This window comes from Salvelinus alpinus, chromosome 9 (genome assembly GCF_045679555.1).
Source record: "Salvelinus alpinus chromosome 9, SLU_Salpinus.1, whole genome shotgun sequence".
Taxonomy (NCBI): Eukaryota; Metazoa; Chordata; class Actinopteri; order Salmoniformes; family Salmonidae; genus Salvelinus; species Salvelinus alpinus.
The window spans coordinates 59,231,843-59,253,836 of NC_092094.1; the positions used below are offsets into that span (position 1 = coordinate 59,231,843).

General features: G+C 42.0%; 1 protein-coding gene across 3 annotated transcripts in view; it reads right to left on the reverse strand.

The window, feature by feature from the left end:
- Positions 1 to 21,403, reverse strand: part of ankrd26 (ankyrin repeat domain containing 26) — a 114,424-nt gene extending 93,021 nt beyond the window's left edge. Inside the window, exons 1-18 of one of the 3 annotated variants that reach the window (XM_071326808.1) lie at positions 21,268 to 21,403; positions 19,648 to 19,962; positions 16,918 to 17,032; positions 14,560 to 14,733; positions 13,872 to 13,978; positions 11,518 to 11,655; positions 9,126 to 9,277; positions 8,883 to 8,909; positions 8,407 to 8,443; positions 8,177 to 8,249; positions 8,028 to 8,088; positions 7,752 to 7,945; positions 4,447 to 4,636; positions 4,278 to 4,339; positions 4,110 to 4,197; positions 2,085 to 2,128; positions 1,917 to 1,995; positions 1,749 to 1,793 (exon numbers count right to left, since the gene is read on the reverse strand). In XM_071326808.1, coding sequence (XP_071182909.1) covers positions 1,749 to 1,793; positions 1,917 to 1,995; positions 2,085 to 2,128; positions 4,110 to 4,197; positions 4,278 to 4,339; positions 4,447 to 4,636; positions 7,752 to 7,945; positions 8,028 to 8,088; positions 8,177 to 8,249; positions 8,407 to 8,443; positions 8,883 to 8,909; positions 9,126 to 9,277; positions 11,518 to 11,655; positions 13,872 to 13,978; positions 14,560 to 14,733; positions 16,918 to 17,032; positions 19,648 to 19,850 — 1,789 coding nt within the window. In that variant the 5' untranslated portion in view covers positions 19,851 to 19,962; positions 21,268 to 21,403. The other 2 variants (XM_071326809.1, XM_071326810.1) reach the window with 2 other exon arrangements.
- Between the last annotated feature and the right edge of the window lie 591 nt (positions 21,404 to 21,994).

Sequence of the window (21,994 nt, forward strand, 5' to 3'; positions counted from 1 at the left end):
AGTCCTATATCAACAGAACCTGAAAGGCCGCTCAGCAAGGAAGAAGCCAATGCTCCAAAACCACCATAAAAAAGATTATGGTTTGCAACTGCACATGGGGACAAAGATCGTACTTTTTGGAGAAATGTCCTCTGGTCTGATGAAACAAAAATAGAACTGTTTGGCCCTAATGACCATCGTTATGTTTGGAGGAAAAAGGGGGACGCTTGCAAGCCGAAGAACACCATCCCAACCGTGAAACACGGGGATGGTAGCAACATGTTGTGGGGGTGCATTACTGCAAGAGGGACTGGTGCACTTCACAAAATAGATGGCATCATGAGAAAAGGAAAATTATGTGGATATATTGAAGCAACATCTCAAGACATCAGTCAGGAAGTTAAAGCTTGGTCGCAAATGGGTCTTCTAAATGGACAATGACCTTAAGCATACTTCCAAAGTTGTGGCAAAATGGCTTAAGGACAACAAAGTAAAGGTATTGGAGTGGGCATCTCAAAGCCCTGACCTCAATCCCATAGAAAATGTGTGGGCAGAACTGAAAAAGTGTGTGCGAGCAAGGAGGCCTACAAACCTGACTCAGTTACAACAGCTCTGTCAGGAGGAATTGGCCAAAATTCAACCAACTTATTGTGGGAAGCTTGTGGAAGGCTACCTGAAAAGTTTGACCCAAGTTAAACAATTTAAAGGCAATGCTACCAAATACTAATTGAGTGTATGTAAAATTCTGACCCACTAGGAATGTGATACAGTAAATTATAAATTACATAATCTGGCTGTAAACAGTTGTTGAAATAAACTGAAATAAATCCTTCTCTCTACTATTATTCTGACACTTCACATTCTTAAAATAAAGTGGTGATCCCAACTGACCTAAAACTTCCGAGGATTAAAATTTCAGGAATTGTGAAAAACTGAGCTTAAATGTATTTGGCTAAGGTTTATGTAAACTTCCGGCTTGAACCGTAGATTTTGGTATGTTATTTTAAGCAAACGTTTTTTTTTTAAAGGTCCGATCCTAAAGAGGTTGTTAACTTGTGCATTTGCAGTTCGTTTTGGTTGTGTTTCAGATTATTTTGAGCCCAATAGAAATGAATGGTAAATACTGGATTGTCATTTTGGAGTCACTTTTATTGTAAATAAGAAAGCAATATGTTTCTAAACACGACATTAATGTGGATGCTACCTTGATTACAGATAATCCTGAATGAATCGTGAATAATGATGAGTGAGAAAGTTAGAGGGTCAAAGATCATACACCCAAGATGCTAACCTCTCACCATTACCAATGACAGGGGAGGTTAGCATTACTTGGGGGTATGAACTTTGACACTAAATTTCTCATTCATCATTATTCACAATTCATTCTGGATTATCCGTAATCATAGTAGCATCCAGATTAATATAATTTCACCCTTTTTTTTTGCATACCACATAGCTCAGTATTTGAATAATTTGAATAATATTTTTGAATAATCGGAATAAATTTGAATAATTTTTTTATACAGTCATTATTGCTCATCTTCATCAAGTGTCAATCATTTCAGACAATGAAGTAGCACTACAAATAGAAAAACTACATAGAATCACAAAACATTGAATCTATTCCTGCTGGAGGTATGCACTGACCTGCAAGATTTTTTTTAGCTTCTTAAAAGTGTTAAATGAAAGAAAGAAATTGTTAACATTAATTCTATGGTAGATTCAAGGTATTGAACGTGGTAAACCAACTAAGTTAGTTGTGAAGATACCTTCAAGATCATCAACATCACCCAACCCAAGCTCCTCCATTATGTCTGTGGAAGAAAATATGGGAAAATGTTGCACAAATAGTAGAAGGGCTTATTTTTAAAGTATATAATACATCAAATTGGCATAAATAAATACTAAAGCACAACAAACAAAAAAACTTTCCTTACCAGTCTTTTTGTCAGCATCTTTTTTGGACAGTTCAAGCTTGGTCAAGATGGACAGAGTTTCCCTTTTGATTTTCTCTGGCTGTTGAGACCGAGAGGAAAATATTGTTACATTTCACACCAAGAATAGTGGCTCTTAACTTTGAGTGTTTTCCCGACGTCTGTACTCACCTTTTCTGGGACATTGTCGGCATCATTATCATAATTTCTTAAAACTGCAAGAGAACAAATGGGAATGTGGTGAAACATTGTGATTGGCTCCTGTGCTCTCTCAGCCTATCAACAGTCAGGAGGACAGCACTTGCATCAGGAAAAGAGTCTATCATAGTTCATGTGGGAATCAATGACACAGGCAATCAATGACACAGGCAATCCCAGCAATGAAGGTGCAGGTAGATCAGGCACCAGTGCAGCGATGCTACTTCTTATGTCAATCTGCTCTGAACCTCTTGCAGTCAATCTCGTCCACTTAGCAGCATGCCGCTGCGTTTGGTTTCCACAACTTGGGACATGGGACCAGCGCTGATTGGAACAGTCTTCATTACAAGATGGAGGAGGAGAAGCAAATGGAGACGACTTCTTTGGCACACAAATTCCAGGCAGCACAGACCATTCGGATAGGGACAGATGACAAGTCAGGGAAATATCCATCAGGCCCGAGTGGCATCAAGCCATAGGAGTTGAGAACGAGAAAGTTCTGATTTGCGTTTTCCTCATAAATTCATGCAAAATTGAGATTTGCTTGCTAAGCATAGCCACCTCATTCCTGTAATCCTCCGCTAGCAAACAATTGCCACATAGGAACTCTGGATTGTCACTACTGTCCCGGACCAGCGCATAATAAACACAGCTTCTACAGCGCTGGAAATGTTTGTTAGATATTCCAGGTGAAGCGGGCTCCATTGCAACCTAGCTAGCTAGTTGGGAGCAGGTGTTGACACAAACACTTATAAAACCAAGTAAAAATAACTTTGGAAACAACAAGCCGAAGCAACAGGTCGAGGAGCAGGAGGTATCAGAGTTTGACAGGAAATGACGGCAATATATTTACCTGTATTTACCCCCCAAAAATGAAACGCTAATTAGCTGCTAATGTGGCTATCATAAAAAACTACAAACGCCATGATGCTCTGGACGAGACTGACAAATTGTGGCAACGGTAAGAATCTCTGGATTAACTATCGAATGTTAGCTAAATTTAGTAATGAATAAATTGGCTAAATGTCTTTAAAATTGAAAATTCCGTAAAACCGTCTTGAGCAACTAAATTGACACAATACCTGTTAGCATAGATGTCAGATAGAGATGACGTGCAGGAGCTTGCAGGGATTTGTAATCTTGCATGATGTCTACTTTGATGTTATTGAGCATTTTCGAATCTGAAGAATATTTTGAGCCAAATATATTTATAAAAGTCAACTTGTCCTAGAGAGATTTACATGGTTATTAAAACGTCACACGAGGGTAAGCCTACACAAAACAAATGAATGGTGGAAAAACGATAGGAACCATTCCCATGTTTAATATGGGTAATATGACACCTCCACTGTGGGGCTCTATGGGCACAGGCATAAACATTGGTCTAACTACTACTAAAGTGAGACTTTATCCTCGTGTTTCTTGGATATTTACATTATTTGTTCACAAGTTAGGTTGTTTTTCATTGTTGGAGTCTACTTCCACTGCTAGCAAAGAAAAGAGACATCGTAGGCCTCTACTACAGATTCGCACAGGCACAACTGAACACTCGAGTGGCCCTGTTACCACAGTAACCATAAAGGGGCAGCTGAAATGTTTGGTCTCATCTGTGATATTTTGGTTAAAAGACTCAGGTCACAAAATAAATAGAACAATATACCACATTAGTTCTTAATAGAAAGACATTCCTTGTTTTAGAAACATTACTAAAAATGATCATCCGTTTTGTTTTTTGGTGTAATTAATGCAACAAAAAATATTTTGGCTGGTAAACAAATTACGAGTGGCTGGTCATTTTTTTTTATCTACCTGCACAGTGGCTGTAGACAAAAAAGTAGAATTTTTTGCAGGATAGTCATACTTGCAGCGTCAAATTATAGCTAGAATGATTGCAAAGAAAGCATAGCTATAACGGCAGTCATCCATCCTTTTGCTTAGAGAGCATCAAGTGCTGATGGGGTTAAACGTTTTACAGATAAATGTGAGAATGAGAATTACCTTCTTTGTTCTCCCCTGAAATAATGGAAACATGTGGCACCTTCGCAGGATCTCGGCCATGCTGTTTTCTGGGACTGACAGAGCCAGACTGGAAGAGGAGTTTGTCTGTTAGTAAATCTGACAGTGCTACCAGGGAGTCCAAAAATATTCCTTGTTTTTTTACAGTACCTCAGTGTCCCATGAGTCTTCCTCATCATCTCCCTTCTCCAGACCCAACTCAGAAAGGAAATCTAAGAAGGAATTGTTTCCAAATGTTGCATTTAAAAATAGATATATATATATTTCAAGTAAAGTACTCTGGACAGAGAGATTTTTCTCTCTAGATTTAGCAAGTTACCTCTTTGTTTTTCTTTGGAGGGGTCTTCACCTCCAGGGACTGGTGAATCATCAACAAGGGAATCGTCTTTCTCCTCTTCTATCTGATATTTTGTCTTTCCCATCTCCTCGAAGCTTTTCTCTTCCTCATCTTCTTCATCACCACCTCTGTCTTCATCATAATCTTCTTCATCCTCAGTGGAATCTTTTTCCTGAGTGGAGAAAAACAAGCACCTTTTCGATGATGATTCGTTTATAATATTGGTTTGTGTTTGAAGGAATCAAAAGAAAACATTGAACTACATGCCTAAAGCCTAGTTGTTGTACTATAACTCACCACCTATAACTCTTACCCATTTGATAGGCAGATTGATGCCTTTGACTGGGTCTTCATTGTCTCTAACCTCTGTTTCACTTTCAACGTACTCTGGCTCATCCTCGAAGGGTGAATCAACATCGACATCATCAATGTCTGTTTGAGGCAATTCTTCCTCTTGATCTGAAAATCCATCGCTCATGTCAGACTCATGCTGCTGAACAGCAGCGACATAACTACGGTCTTTGCTGTGGGTACTCTGTAGCTCGACGTCATCCTTCTCAGGGTTGGCCTCATGAGTTTCACCAGGGTCATTCTGGTCAGTAGTCTCCTGGTCAAGTCCACCTTGTTCGTCAGAGATTTGATCTATATCCTCTATTGGAGTGTGAGCAGCATTCATGGCATCAGGCGTTGGGTCATCCTCGGAATCAAGGTCTGAGGCAGCATCGTCTTCACTTGAAGTATTTCCAAACATTTTACGAGTCTCAAGACTATGTTTTATTGGTGTCACTGGAAGTCTACCTGATTTCACATCGTAGCTCTCAACAATGCTCTCAATGTCCTCTTCTCCTAGAATTCCTTGTGTGTTATCAAAATCGTTTCCCTCATCACGAACTTTAATAGTACCACCGGCAAAATCGTATTGCAGTTTTTGGTATTGGCTGTCAGTGTCTTCGCTTCTCTCTTTGTCACTCATGGCATTATCCTGTCCCTTGTCGTCTGCTATCTCTTTTTCATCCTGCCAATCATCAATCATTGACACAGGAACTGACTCATCTGACTCAACATCCTTTTGGGGTTGAGAGAGATCCAGTTCATCAGCCCCTTTACTTAACATCTCCTCGTTTGCAGTAGTAGGTCTGGATAATGCACTCGTAGACCAGGATATTGGTGATCGCGAGTCTCTTGGCTTCAACTTCTGCTCATCTGTACTCTCAGGCCTGGCTATAGGTGATCGTGAATCTCTTGGTGTCAACCTCCGCTCATTTGTAATTGCAGGCCTAGATACTTTACTCGTAGGCCTTGATATTGGTGATACCAAGTCTCTTGATGTCAACCTCTGCTCATTTGCACTCGGAGGCCTGGATATTAGTGATAGCAAATCTCTTGGAGTTGAAGGCCCTCTCCCCAAATTGTCCATGTCCTTTATCTCTCTTCTGGGGGACCATGGAGGGCTTGTCCAGTTACGAGGAGAGTTCTCATCTGTCTTGTGTTGAATGGGAGAAATGGCTTCTTCAGGTTCAGGAGACCCTGTAGCCGCTACATCCCTATTCACATAGTAATCATCATCCGAACCATCATCATCATACATATTTTTATCCTCAACTTGTTCACCAATTCCTGGTAAATTATCATCAAATGATTCTTTAATGGCAGCCTTTTTCTCTCCTGGTTCTGGAGACTCTGCAGGAGAGGCATCGTCTTTTGGCATCTCTTCACCTTCATCTACCACATCGTCGTCTTCCCATGAATCATCAGAACACTGTTGGTCCTCGGCCCGGATTCTTGGTGCTGCGACACTCAGGCTTGGTGACAACTTACCAGCCTCTACTGAAACATGAACCTCTAAACATCCATCTCTAATGGGTGAGGCACCTTTTTTGACATTGTCATCTGATGAAGAATTCCAGAAGGACTTTGGTGATATGCTTTGCACGGGGGAGGTTGATGGTTCTAGTTGGAAATCTGATCTTAGATCTTCTCCTTCAAGATGGGAAATCTCATCAATTATCTCATCTTCTTTAGTTGTTGAAGCACCATCGACTTTGTCATTTTCATCTGATGGGGAATCCCATGAGGAGTTGCATTTATCCACCTTTGATTGAACGCAATCCTCATTTAGCTCATCATAATCATCTTTAGTGGATGAGGGGCCATCGTCTTTGTCATTTTCATCTGAATGGGAATACCATGAGGATTTGCATTTATCTACCTTTGGTTTAGCAATGTCATCATCATCTTTGGAATCAAAGGAATCGTCTGAAGATCTTGGCCTATGCGTTTCACCATGAGAAACTGTGCTTGTGTTTTTCGGCTCCCCAAGAGTTGAGGTATGATCTAAAGTTTCTCTGATATCTTCATCATCAGCAATAAGCTTTTCCTCATCACTCCAGTAGTCTGCAGGTGCATCTTCATCACCAATTTCTTCTTCTTCATCATCATCAAAATCATCCAAGTTTCTCTGTGATGGAAGAACTCCTGTGCTGTGTGGGGGAGTCTTGGGCACTGCCGGAAAACCTGGCTCTGGAACAAACTTATGATCTGATGTACCATTTAGCTCATAACCTAAACTGTCATCTTCATCTGAAAACCTGGACTCTACCCTGATGGCTGACACCACACAGTCCTCCTCTACATCTAGAGTCGCTGGGATACCATAGTTTGATGTTCCAAATAGAATCTCAGGAACCATTCTCTCATTGGCTTGGCTCTCCGCATTGAAAACATTCTTAGGAGCCCCCATCTCTCCAGCTGTATCGACATGTTCTGAATCAGGTACTACACCATCAGAGAACTTAATACCGGGAATAGTTTGATGATCCTCATCAACAATATCAACAGCTTCAGCACTGTACGTTTTGGGCACTTCCTCTGCGCCAATTCCTTCTGCCTTGACCGAAGTTGCAGCAACGTCACACTCTTCCTCCTCTTCATCTTCATCTTGCTGCTCTTCTTCATAGTCATCTTCATCATCCTCATCTTCCTCCTCATCATCATCTTCATTGTCATCCTCATCCTCATCATCTTTATCGTCTTCGTCGTCATCTTCGTCCTCCTCTTCATCATCATCATCATCCTCATCTCCCTCGGGGCTTTCCTCAGGTGAGTCTCTACCTCTCGCCTTACTACCAGACGGCTGCTCGGAGGGCAGCTCACTCCCCTGAGTCTCCTCCAGCTCCGCTCCGTCGCCTTCTGCTTGTAAATGTGTTAATGGATGAGTAAAAGAAGAAAAGGGAGAGAAGGGTGTCACACAGAAGCTCAAGTTAACAGTGTTAGCTACACTACATTACCTTTCTGGAACTCTGGAGACGGTTAGAGGTCATCTGGGCAGGTTTGGAGGTAAAGGAGGCAGAGGGTGAGGGGGAGACTAGATGCTGGGGGGCACTGCTGGGTGGGAAAGCCTTGGGAAGGGATGGATTTCTCTGGACTCGGTTCTCGCTCTCGGCCTCAGGGCCGCTCCATGGCTTTTCGAGATCAGTTACAGCTACAGGGCAGGGGTGATAAGTTACTACACAGCCACAGGCTAACAGAGGGTTACTAATAAGTGAACAAACTTAAAATATTACCGTCATTCTTTCCCTTTTTGGAGGCATTCATCAGTTTCTTTAGGTTTAGCTTTGGATGTTTCTGTAAGATAAAAGTAAAATCATACAGCTAGTCAAACTCAAAATGAATCAACAGATGGTTGTGCAAATAATGGATTCATCATAAAGACCTTTGGGGTTATATCCAATTCGTCCTCTTCATCTGAGGATGGCCAGGAATCGTCAGCTGCACTTTTTGACGCCCTAAAAGGTAAGTCAATTTGATGCAGAGAAGTAATGAGGTTCATGGTTGTGCAAATGTACTTACTATATCAGAGAAGATGACGCCTGATCCCCATATCCTGACCACTGCGCTTGAAACAGAATGTAAGCTCGCGAGATAAGGATGGCCATTGCTTACCGACTTATTGACTCCGTTTGCGACTGGTCTTCAACATCTGCAACGCGGTAAGCCAAATTAGTATTGTCAAGGATCACTTTCAACAGTTCTAGGTGTGATAACATTTAAAAATCAGCTGATGATCCCAAATAACAAAAGACATACATCTACAGCGTCACCATGAAATTATTAATCTTACACTGCAGATTTTCACACCCTAACGATCTCAAATGAGAAAAGCCACCGGGAGAAAAGCTCACTACAAAACACTGCAATCAAGTGTATAGAACAACAAGCTCAGACGTCTATCATCGTTTGGATCAATAAGGCCAACGCTAGCTGAACACAAATGAGTGAGTTAAATACCAAAGTTAGACCTTAGATAGAAGATACAGTAGCCTAAATGCCTCACAAATACGTTCCTTTCATCTCTGAAATTACACAATGCTTTACAAGTTTGTCTGATCTTGTTGTGCTATTTTCACTGCTGGCAATACCTCTCCCTCCTTCACTCGCTCCTTTCTCTAGATCCAGCCAAGTGGTATTGCATGAGGGGTAAATGAAACAATCGAGGTGAATGAATAATATTAACATGGAAATGAACATGAAAAATTGCACATTGCCATAACCTGTTACAGAAGACAATACATACAGTAACTCACATTTCCGTTATAGTCATTAGTAAACACACATAAATAAATGTAACATTATGATGAGGTGAAATGGAATCCTTTATGTACCATCTTTGTCAGTTGCTGGTCCCCCCAGAGAGAAGCCTGCTTCTTCGGAAGGGCTGCACAACATGGACGCTCGCTTCTTTTTGGCCGGGGCGTGGGCGGGAGACGGCATGGACTTCCTCTTGGTACCATGCTCAATAATGAGATGGGAACAACTGAAACAAGGATGACACAGGATTGGAAATGCATCGACTGTTAAATAAACTTTATTGACCCCGGAAGAGGAAACTGGATTCGTCACCAGCATAAGTCACATAATAAGAACAAGACAGACACACAGGCGTACATCAGAACACGGAGACAATATGGCTGGTGGAACAAGAATAGAAAATCTGTTAACTGTGCTATAACAACTAAGAAAAGACAACAAATCAAATGTTATTTGCCACATGCAACGAATACTTACAAGCCCTTAACCAACAATGTAGATCAAGAAACAGTTACATTTACTAAATAAACTAAAGTTTAAAAAAAAATGTAATCTAAAAGTAACAAGAAAATTACATATCAATAACGAGGCTATATAAAAAGTTAATGTGCGGGCCTACAGGTTAGTCGTGGTCATTTGTAAAGTGACTACGCATAGATAATAAACAGCGAGTAGCAGCAGTGTAAAAACAATGTAAATAGTCCGGGTGGCCATTTGATTACTTGTTCAGCTGTCTTATGGCTTGGGGGTAGAAGCTGTTGGTCCTAGACTTGGCGCTCCGGTACCGCTTGCCAAGCGGTAGTAGAGAGAACAGTCTATGACTAGGGTGGCTGGAGTCTGACAACGTTTTGGGCCTTCCCCTGACACCGCCTAGTATATAGGTCCTGGATGTCAGAAAGCTTGGTCCCAGTGATGTACTGGGCCGTACGCACTACCCTCTGTAGCGCCTTACGGTCAGATGCCGAGAACTTGTGTTGTTGCGGAGGGAAGTGTTTAATCCCAGGGTCCTTAGCTTAGTGATGAGCTTTGTGGGAACTATGGTGTTGAACGCAAGGCTGTGGACAATGAACAGAAATCTCAAATAGGTGTTCCTTTTGTCATGTAGGTATTACAGACTCGGTCAGGGAGAAGTTGAAAATGTCAGTGAAGACACCAGTTGGTCCGTGCATGCTTTGAGTACACGTCCTGGTAATCTGTCTGGCACCGCACCTTTGTGAATGTGGTTTCATCAGACCAGATAATCGTATTTTTCAGGGTCTGAGAGTACTTTAGGTGCCTTTTGGCAAACATCATAGTGCTGTTCAAATCAATAGTTATTTGTCAGACGCATTTGAAAATGAATAACACATAATAATAACAATAAAAGTAATAAAAAGCTCCCAGTCGGCTTTCCAATCTATCCCAATGGTGTTTGATGGGGTTGATGTAAGGGCTCTGTTCAGGCCAGATCATTTCTTCCACACCGATCTCGATCTAATCACCCAACATCTCTCTTTGAGATGTTTGATCTGGTTCAAGTCCGGGCTCTGGCTGGGCCACTCAAGGACATTCAGAGACATATTCCGAAGCCACTCATGCAGTGTCTTGGCTGTGTGCTTAGGGTCGTTGTCCTGTTGGAAGGTGAACCTTCGCCCCAGTCTGAGGTCCTGAGCACTCTGGAGCAGGTTTTCATCAAGGATCCCTCTCTGTACTTTGCTACGTTAGATCTTTCCCTTGATCCTGACTAGTCTCCCAGTCCCTGCCGCTGAAAAACATTCCCACAGCATTATGGTACCACCACGCTTCACCGTAGGGATGGTGCCAGGTTTCCTCCAGCCGTGACACTTGGCATATTAGTCCGGTGGAAATCTGTCCTTTGGTCTGACGAATCCAAATTTGAGATTTTTGCTTCCAACCGCTGTGTCTTTGTGAGACGCAGAGTATGATTTCTGCATGTGTGGTTCCCACCGTGAACCATGGAGGAGGAGGTGTGATGGTGCTTTGCTGGTGACTTGGTCTGTGATTTATTTAGAATTCAAGGCACACTTAACCAGCACGGCTAACACAGCATTCTGCAGTGATACACCATCCCATCTGGTTTGCGCTTAGTGGGACTATCTTTTGTTTTTCAACAGGATAATGACCCAACACACCTCCAGGCTGTGTAAGGGCTATTTGACCAAGGAGAGTGATGAATCAGATGACCTGGCCTCTACAATCACCCGACCTCAACTCAATTGAGATGGTTTGGGATGAGTGGGATGAAAAGTGAAGGAAAAGCAGCCAACAAGTGCTCAGCATATGTGGGAACTTCAAGACTGTTGGAAAAGCATTCCAGGTAAATGCTAAGAGTGTGCAAAGCTGCCATCAAGGCAAGGGGTGGCAACTTTGTAGGATCTCAAATATAAAATATATTTTGATTTGTTTAACACTTTTTTGGTTACTACATCATTCCATGTCTAAGGAAATGACAGTTTGAGTACTTACGCGTGGTGTCCGTTCATCACAGCATAGTCATCGGACGACCATCCATTATTGTCCTTTAAGGTGATGTCTGGGTCGTACTGCAGGAGTAGCCGCACCATACTGATTTGTCCATTGCAAGCAGCGATCATCAATGGGGACCTAAAGGTAGCATAAGATGGAGGTTGAATAAACGTGCACATATCGGTCTGTGCATTCTCCAATATCAGAATCAAGCATTCCAAAATTCCATTGCCTTCCTTGAAGTAACCTAATCACTGATATGACAAAAGCTAAGTAATGGAACCCATGCCATCACCTATTAATGTGTGTCAGATCACAGATTACATCAAGGCAGGGAAGAAAGAAGGAAGAGTTGCCATGGCAACCTAGGGGGCAGCCTAGCTGAGCTGTTAAGAGCTAAATGTTATTATATTTAGTGTTTTTATGTTCAATTATTTTTCTGCAAGCTATTGGTAGATAATTAGATAGAGATCAAGTAAATCTGGGACCTGTTCTTTTCAATAGCAGCAGGAAATGTATTAGAGCTATTGGACTGCTAAGATAGCTGCTAGCTTTGCCAATGCGGTTTTCATTTGAACATACTGTCCTTGGGGAGCTCATGCCGGGGATTTCTTCTGAGGTGTCGGGAGGCTTGGACAGACTGGACTCGTGCTGAATCGTGGCGCTGTAATGGAAGCATGCTACACCGGGACTGGGAGACCATTCAGCCAATGGAGATCACTTGGGCAGGTTTAGCGTAATGACTGAGCCGACTCGACTCAGTGAGGATGGCGAGGCAATGACAAAATGTGCAAGGCAAGGCGGAGCCAGGCTACTTGCAAGTCGTCGCAACCAAAACAGATTGGACAGTGAATGATGCTTGCTGGCTAGTTCTGCCATCTATTCCCAAGGACAGCAACCATCTGGAGGACGATACAAATGTGTTATGTTTTGCACAGTTAAATTATTTTGGCTATGTGATTTTTACTGCAATTTAGCTTTTAGCTGTGAATGTGTAACATGTTTGAAGTTTGGCCAAATGTATGTAATTAGTGGATTTGGTGATTTCAGCCACACCTGTTGCTGACAGGTCTTTAAAATCGAGCACACAGCCATGCAATCTCCATAGACAAACACTGGCCTTACTGAAGAGCTCTGACTTTCAACGTGGCACCGTCATTGGACAGCACCTTTCCAACAAGTCAGTTTGTCAAATTTCTGCTCTGCTAGAGCTGCCCAGGTCAGCTGTAAGTGTTGTTATTGTGAAGTGGAAAGGTCTAGGAGCAACAACAGCTAAGCCACGAAGTGGTAGGCCACACAAGCTCACAGAACAGGACTGCCGAGTGCAGAAGCGCGTAGCTTTTAGAAATCGTCTGTCCTCGGGCTGCAACACTCACTACCGAGTTCCAAACTGCCTCTGGAAGCTATGTAAGCACAATAACTGTTTGTCGAAAACTTGATGAAATTTGTTTCCATTGACAAGCAGCCGCAACCAAGCCTAAGATCACCATGGGCAATGCCAAGCGTCGGCTGGAGGAGTGTAAAGCTCACCACCATTGGACTCTGGAGCAGTGGAAACGCGTTTTCTGGAGTGATGAATCACGCATCACCATCTGGCAGTCCGACAGACAAATCTTGGTTTGGCGGATGTCAGGAGAAAGCTACCTGCACGAATGCATAATGCCAACAGTAAAGTTTGGTGGAGGAGGAATAATGGTCTGGGGCTGTTTTTCATAGTGCCAGTGAAGGGGGATCTTAACACATCATACAATGACATTCTAGACAAATCTGTGCTTCCAACTTTTTGGCAACAGTTTGGGGAAGGCCCTTTCCTGTTTCAGCATGCCCCCGTTCACAAGCGAGGTCCATACAGAAATGGTTTGTTGAGATCAGTGTGGAAGAACTTGACTGGCCTGCACAAAGCCCTAACGTCAACCCCATCGAACACCTTTGCGATGAATTGGAACGGCGACTGCGAGCCAGGCCTAATCGCCCAACATCAGTGCCAGACCTCACTAATGCTCGTGGATGAAGGGAAGCAAGGCACCGCAGCAATGTTCCAACATCTAGTGGAAAGCCTTCCCAGAAGAGTGGAGGTTGTTATAGCAGCAAAAGGGGGGACCAACTCCATATTAATGACCATGATTTTGGAATGAGATGTTCGACGAGCAGGTGTACACCTACTTTTAAAATGTAACTTCTTTGGATCATCCTCGACAAATGGTTAAATGCATTGTATCCACATTTGTGGTTCTGTTTTTAAAAATTGTCAAAGAAATTATAATCAAAGAAATTCATTATTTGTTTACTATTCAACCGGATCTCTCCATCTCAGGAAAATGGATTTGATCTTTAAAAGCATCACACAAACCCACCTGTGTCCCTGGTCCTTAGTGTTGACGTCGGCCCCCTCCTTGAGGAGGAACTCGGCCATCTCGGCATGATTCTCCTTCACTGCCATAGTCAGTGGGGAGTATCCCTCCTGCAAGATCATCATGCATTGTCAAATATCTTGTATATCCACATAGCTTAGTTCATGTTTGTATCACCACAGTAACAGCTCTCCTACCCTCAGTTTCATCCTCTTTCTCTATCAACCTATGGGTCAGGATTACTCTCCAGCAATCTGGAACCTTGTTAATATCTCTCTCTCGGACCAGTGCCTGAGCTGTGACAGTGGTGCTAGAGGATCTGTGAGCAACAAATTGACTCATCTGTAGCGCAGAGGATTGGGTTGGTGTAAGCCAGGGGTGTCAAACTCAATTCCTGCAGGGCCGTGTCCTGTGTGTCTTCTGGTTTTTGTTATTTCCTTTAAAATGTGTGTCCAATTAAGATCTAGATAACCAGATGAGAGAAATTCCTAACTAGTAAATTAAGTACAAGGGAGGCGCGAAAACCCGCAGATGCTCAGCCCTAAAATATTTGAGTTTGGCACTTCTGGTGTAACCAATAGGGAGACAATTCAACCTGGCCCATCATAGTGCAAGATGGAGCTACCACCATATTGCTCCTACTACAAGTTGGAGCTACCACCATATTGTCACTTATGGCCCCACGGCTCACCTTGTTCTGGGCGTTGACATTGGCCTCGTGCTCCAGCAGCAGCATAGCGGTGGAGCAGGCAGGGATGCAGGAGGCCAGGTGCAGGGCCGTGTTGCCGTTGATGTCCACCAGATTAGGTTCGGCATCATGCTCCAGCAGAGTGACCACGCAGCGTTCCTGCTGGCACTGCACTGCCTGCCAGGGGTACGGAGGAGAGGAACATTAAGATAGAAATATGTTATGCACAAAAAATATCACTGCCATTTAGAATTAGGAATCACATCAGTTCCATTCATGACATTTCTATCTGCAACAATCCACAACGTTTGCCATTGCAAGAGTTTTGCAAAAGTTAAAGGTAGTTGGACACGTTCAAGATTATAGTGATACTAATTTATCAAATTACAGCTGACACTACCACTCTTTGAGGGAAATAGAAATTAAAAGAGAAAACTTTACAGATGTCAACTACATTGTTGATGATGCATTCCCTCTATGGATATATGACATCATTCTGGTGAGCAAGGCTTTATCAGTATTGTAGAGCATCAAGTAAGGACAGAAGAGAAGCTGCATGTATCCAATTATAGACAAGTTGACAAACAAATTGCCTACCAAATAGTGCTGCTCAGTATACCGAATCGTTGGTACTTTTTCGATACCAGGATATAAAAAACTGTTTGGTACTAGAATTTGGTACTTCAGTCAAATGTGTCTCACAGATCAAGCCTGTCGATCATCTCAGCCGACCCCTTAATATAGTAAGCACCGTGCCTGCTCCACTTAATCATTGCTAGCTTGCAATGGGAGTCTGGGCTGCATCATGTTAACTTCTTTGTAGCATGAGTGGGAGGCTAATACACTTGTGACACAGCATATACAACTGTTGAAACTATTACTGTTCAAAAAACAACATCCATACAGGCTAGAACACTTTACGATGGAAGAAGATACATAGCTTCCAGCTAACTTTCCTTGCTTGTTCAAATAACATTGTATTTTTCACATGCTCCGAATACAACAGGTGTAATGCTTACTTACAAGCCCTTAACCAACAATGCAGTTAAGAAAAAAACCTTTAAAAATAAGAAATAAAAGTAATAAATAATTAAAGAGCAGCAGTAAAATAACAATAGATAGGCTATATACAGGGGGTACTGGTACAGAGTCAATGTGCGGGGGCACCGGTTAGTCAAGGTAATATATACAGTTATTAAAGTGACTTACGCATAGATAATAACGGAGAGTAGCGGCAGCGTAAAGGGGGGGGAGGGGCAATGCAAATAGTCTAGGTAGCCATTTGATTAGCTGTTCAGGAGTCGTATGGCTTGGGGTTAGAAGCCGTTTAGTAACCTCTTGGACCTAGACTTGCCGCTCCGGTACCGCTTGCCGTGCAGTAGCAGAGAGAACAGTCTATGACAAGGGTGGCTGGAGTCTTTGGCAAATTTTACGGCCTTCATCCGACACCGTCTGGTATAGAGGTCCTGGATGGCAGGAAGCTTGGCCCCAGTGATGTACTGGGCCGTACACACTACCCTCTGTAGTGCCTTGAGGTGAGGCCGAGCAGGTGCCATAGCAGGCAGTGTTGCAACCAGTCAGGATGCTCTCGGTGGTGCAGCTGTAGAACTTTTTGAGGATCTGAGGACCCATGCCAAGTCTTTTCAGTCTCCTGAGGGCGAATAGGTTTTGTGCCCTCTTCATGACTGTCTTGGTGTGCTTGGACCATGATCGTTTGCTGGTGATGTGGACCCTAAGGAACTTGAAGCTCTCAATCTTAGGACAAAAAGTGAATTGCTTTGTCACATTTTTTTGCCTTGTTGCAAACAGGATGCATGTTTTGGAATATTTGTCTTCTGTACAGGCTTCCTTCTTTTCACTCTGTCAATTAGTTAGCATTGTGGAGTAACTATAATGTTGTTGATCCATCCTCAGTTCTCTCCCATCACAGCCATTAAACTCTGTAACTGTTTTAAAAAGTCACCATTGGACTCATGGTGAAATTCATGGGAGGTTTCCGGCAACTGAGTTAGGAAGGACACCTGTATCTTTGTGGTGACTCAATTTTAAATTAAACAAAATGTGGAACAAGTCAAGGGGTGTGAATACTTTCTGAACGCACTGTATCTAAATGCATATCAAATTGTGCTTGAAAGGAAAGATTCACTTCCCAGTGTGACCTAATGAATAGCACCCAGGTGTAAATGTATATGGAAGACTCACAGGTAATACATAAGAATTAGGCTACACATAAGCCTATCATCTCAGCAACATGTCTGAATTGAGATGGCCAATCAACTATCATATTCTATCCTAAAAATAAAAAAAATGTAAATGCTGGATTCTTCCGTCCACTGAGAAAGCAAAAATAGGACACAGTACCTTCATCAACGGGGATCTGTTTTGATTGTCGCATAGGTTGAGCTTGGCTTTGCTCTCAACCAGGAACTGGACCACGTCTGTATGTCCATTGGCACAGGCAATGTGAAGTGCTGTTCTGAAATGTGAACAAGGGTGACAAATTGTAAACAGTCCTTTGGCCCTCCATTTCAAGTCATTGCATCACAACTTCCGGTTGCACTGGTGCGAGCTGCACATTCTACCTGGTCCCCATCAAATTAGAACAACTTATTATTAAGAATTAAAAATGTAATTCCAGGGGAAAAAACTACTTTGGAAGCAACTAAAAGTCCATATTAAAGAGGAGGGTCTCAGCTTTGTGTAGGTATAAATATATTGAGCTCAAACCACACTGATTTACAATCGAGATATTTGATATTGCTTTCAAATACGAAATTGCACATCAGCAATCGCGAGTGTACTAGGTCTCATTGCAAAGTTTTTTTAGGATATTACATGGCTACTAGCAGTTTATAATTTTTTTATTTAACTAGGCAAGTAAGTTAAGAACAAATTCTTATTTACAATGACAGCCTATTAGAAGGCAAAAGCCCTCCTGTGTGGACGGGGGCTGGGATAAAAAAAAATATAGGACAAAACACAAATCTCCACAAGAAACACCACATAAAGAGAGTAGTAAGAGTAAGTGTTATATTTAGAGTAACCGATCAAGCTAATGTGTTGAGTTTCCACTTCCTAAAGTGGTAAATTAGCACCAATTGAATTAGGCCTATAAATATTATTAGAGCACATAAAGATGAAGGCAAATAAATCTATTGATCCAAAAAATCTGAAAATTCTGGAGTCCTATTTTGACAGTAAAATACAACAAAAACAGCATAATTGTCAACCCAAAATTCAAAACATTCACTGGATTAGGTTGCATATTATACAATTTGGAATCATGCACTTCTGCTTGGACATGATATTCAATACATAAATAAATCTCGAAAGTCTATTACAGTTCTTAATAAAGCATTGTGAATGACTATAATGACTTTATAAGATGACTAAAATGTATTATATTGTGCGACGCTGCAGATCTTTCACTTTTAGTTAGCCACCAAAATATGGGCTGGTGCCACCAACTGAAAAAGTAGGGGGAAATGTTAGTCTGGAGCCCTGCAAAATCCACGAAATGTTATCACTCCAGCTTGATTTGTAGCTACACTTAGGCTACACACACACACACACACACACACACACACAGACACAACTGTTCAAAAGGTTGGGGTCATTTAGAAATGTCCTTGTTTTGAAAGAAAAGCAAAAAAAATGTGTCCATTAAAATAACATCAAATTGATCAGAAATATAGTGTAGACATTGTTAATGTTGCAAATGACTATTGTAGCTAGAAACAGCAGATTTTTTACGGAATATCTACATGGGCATACAGAGAACAATTATCAGCAACCATCACTCCAGTGTTCCAATGGCACGTTGTGTTAGCTAATTCAAGTTTATCATTTTAAAAAGCTAATTGATCCATTAGAAACCCCTTTTGCAATTATGTTAGCACAGCTGAAAACTGTTGTGCTGATTAAAGCAGCAATAAAACTGGCCTTCTTTAGACTTAGTTGAGTTTCTGGAGCATCAGCATTTGTGGGTTTGATTACAGGCTCAAAATGGCCAGAAACAAAGCACTTTCTTCTGAAACTCGTCAGTCTATTCTTGTTCTGAGAAATTAAAGCTATTCCATGCAAGAAATTGCAAAGAAACTGAAGATCTCGTACAGTGTTGTGTACTACTCCATTCACAGAACAGCGCAAACTGGCTCTCACCAGAATAGAAAGAGGAGTGGGAGGCCCCGGTGCACAACTGAGCAAGAGGACAAGTACATTAGTGTCTAGTTTAAGAAACACGCCTCACAAGTCCTCAACTGGCAGCTCCATTAAATAGTACCCGCAAAACACCAGTCTCAATGTCAACAGTGAAGAGGCGAGTCCGGGATGCTGGCCTTCTAGGCAGAGTTCCTCTGTCCAGTGTCTGTTCTTTTGCCCATCTTAATCTTTCATTTTTATTGGCCAGTCTGAGATACAGCTTTATCTTTGCAACTCTGCCTAGAAGGCCAGCATCCCGGAGTCGCCTCTTCACTGTTGACGTTGAGACTGGTGTTTTGCGGGTACTATTTAATGGAGCTGCCAGTTGAGGATTTGTGAGGCTTCTGTTTATATTTGAGATTCTTTAAAGTAGCCACCCTTTGCCTTGATGACAGCTTTGCACACTCAATGTAGAAGCAACAGTAAATTTTCATAGTTTGGCCATCATACTTTGATTTGGTGTTATCCAAATATCATCCAATTTAATGAAAACCATGATTTTGACTGTTTATGACCTTTAAAAAGGTAAAAAAATAGCATATAAAAGGATAAACTGTGCTGCCTGCTGCAAGCACAGGGACATGGATAGAAGTATCCTAAAGCTTAAGGACAGTGACAGAAAGGGTTTGCTAGTCTACTGAAATAGGGTGGCAGTATGAGTAAGTAGGCTAAGTAGCCTCATCCGGTATCTGTGGCGTGAAGTACCTTGATCTACAAGTTCACCCCCTGCCCTGGAAAGAACGGTAGTCTATCGCAGGTTGGTAGAGACTGGAGAAGTCATACTCCAACACTTGTCACACATACAGTACACAAGGACTGTCTAAGTACAGACCTCAGAAAGTAACAGTGGCAATACCAGCTACTAACTGGTAATAGTCTCATCTTTCATACCTGTTCTCCTTATCAAGCTGATTGATGTCATTCTTCTTGGCCAGCTGCTTCAGTTTGGCCAAGTCACCCCCATAAGCAGCCTTGTGTACCTTTCCAAGGTCCTTCTCCTTCAAGTCATAGCCCACAGACAACACACTCCCAGTGTCCGAGGTGTTCGGTGAGAATCCTTTCTTTTTCTTGGTGAAGTTGAATATCTTCTTCATTGTATATGGTGGTTGCCCAGATGACAGTTAGCAGACTGCATTGCCTTTGGCCTTCACTACCTGACACTGATGTGCCGCTGGAGGATCACCACAGCAGGCGTCTTTCCCATCCCTAAAAATAAAGCCCAGCAAATCGGATTAAGTCATGTCAAAGTCGAGAGAAGGTTGCTACTGCAAAGACTGAGACGAAGAACTCGCATCAAACGTACTGTATATAGCTACAGTACATTTCTGTTCAATTAGCAGCTAAAAAGCCATAGCGATTTTTGGTGAATGGGTTGCCATTAATAGGTCACCATATTGGTCTTCAGATTATGCTTATTCGTATGTTGCATACGATTGACAGGAGATCGTAGTACACATTGGCCATGACAAATAATGTACTGCTAAAATAATACGATAATGGCATCATGCACAACAACACAGTTGATATATTCTATAGCTAACGTTAGCTAGCTAGCCTTGGTTAACACTTGGCTATAAGATTGTGGTTACACACGCTCAAGATGTCATGTAACGTTGACAGATCAAGCATATAGATCCGTCCTTACCTTGACTAGTAACTTTAGTAGAATACCAAAACACCAATATTAATATAACATTTTTCAACCGGCATTAAGCCATATTAAAAGAGCATGGCTTGCAGGAAGATAATTCACTAGAACCGATGATATTTTAGATGGCTCACTCGCTCACTGTCATTACAGTCAGGAAGGAACGTTGATCCAGTCTGTTACCAAGGCGGCTATCCACAAATATCAGCAACAAGTATCAGAAAAACAAATAACGTTACGTCCATGTTCAAATTCTAATATTTTTGTTCATTTCACATGAGCAAATATTACATATCTAGCCATTTCAAGTCGATTCATACAGTTGTAACCCATAATAACATATTCAACCAAGCAAAAACCGATTCACACTTTTTTCCTGGCGTCTACAGAAGCAATTCAGTTGGCTAGTTACACTAGTTAACTATGCAAACTATCATTAACGCGTTAGCAAGCCGTAATCGCACTCAACGTCGTCACCTCCCAAACGTGCAGCAACCGCGACTTTTAAATTTGTAACAGAGTCATCACAGACAAAGCAAAAATGTTAGATTAATCCGGTAGTTGGTCCCAAGCTAAATCAATAAATAAATTACCTTATTGTTTTGCTCTAATAAGGTAGGTAAACAATCTACAGTTAACAAGCTAACGTTAGCTAGTTCCGACAGAGAAGTGATTGTAAAAATGTATGTCTACAGTAGCTAGCTAGGTAGTTACTGGTTAGCTAATGTGTTTTTAGTTAGCAGACTGCCCTGCGCGCTATCTTGGCTGTCGCATGGTAGCTAGAATTAATTTCACTACAAAATGTGCATGCAGAAAATAGGTCTAATTTAGATAGTTAGCTAGCTTGATAGACACAAAATAACCTGTTGATAGCTCCTGCTGCCAGCTGCTTCTTCTTCTTTGGGATTGGGTTGGCGGACCGCAGCCAACTGAAAGTTGCATACAACGCCACCTACTGTACAAAATCGTGAATATCCATGTTTCTTGACATAGTTTCTCGTCGGGTGATTGGTTGAACTTTCGTGAGGGCGTGATGCTCTACCAATGCGTCTGTTTCGCTAGCTCGTGCCGCCTAAATGAGCAGTAGCACCAGACTATGAATAAACTGACAAGACATGTGTCTCTCCGCCCTAACAATGAGATTCGTCGTCCACAAAGCGGCATGGCGGGCTTTCTAGATCCCACCTTTCTTTCTGTTTGGTTGATACTTAAGTGATAATGCCCGTGTTGTTACCGTGCCAATATATCCTCCAAACACCGGCTTCGAGGGCATTATCACTTTTATGCAACGGGTTACCAACATATTGAAGTAATGATTGATATATTTTAATTAAAAACTTTATTTTGATGAATTTATTCATACTATTTAATCATTCAACAAGATATTGTAAGGACCCTGGGTTTATAAACCGGATATCGACTCGGTTGCTCGAGCATGCTTTTGCGGCACAGTCGATAGCGTGCTGGACTTCGGGCTAGAAGGTCGAGGGTTCGAGACCTGCACCCTGCCTGTGTCATTACAATATATTCCCGACGCAAATCTAGGGTTGCAACCCAAGTCGGCTGGTCAATCGTTCTATCCGTTCAGTT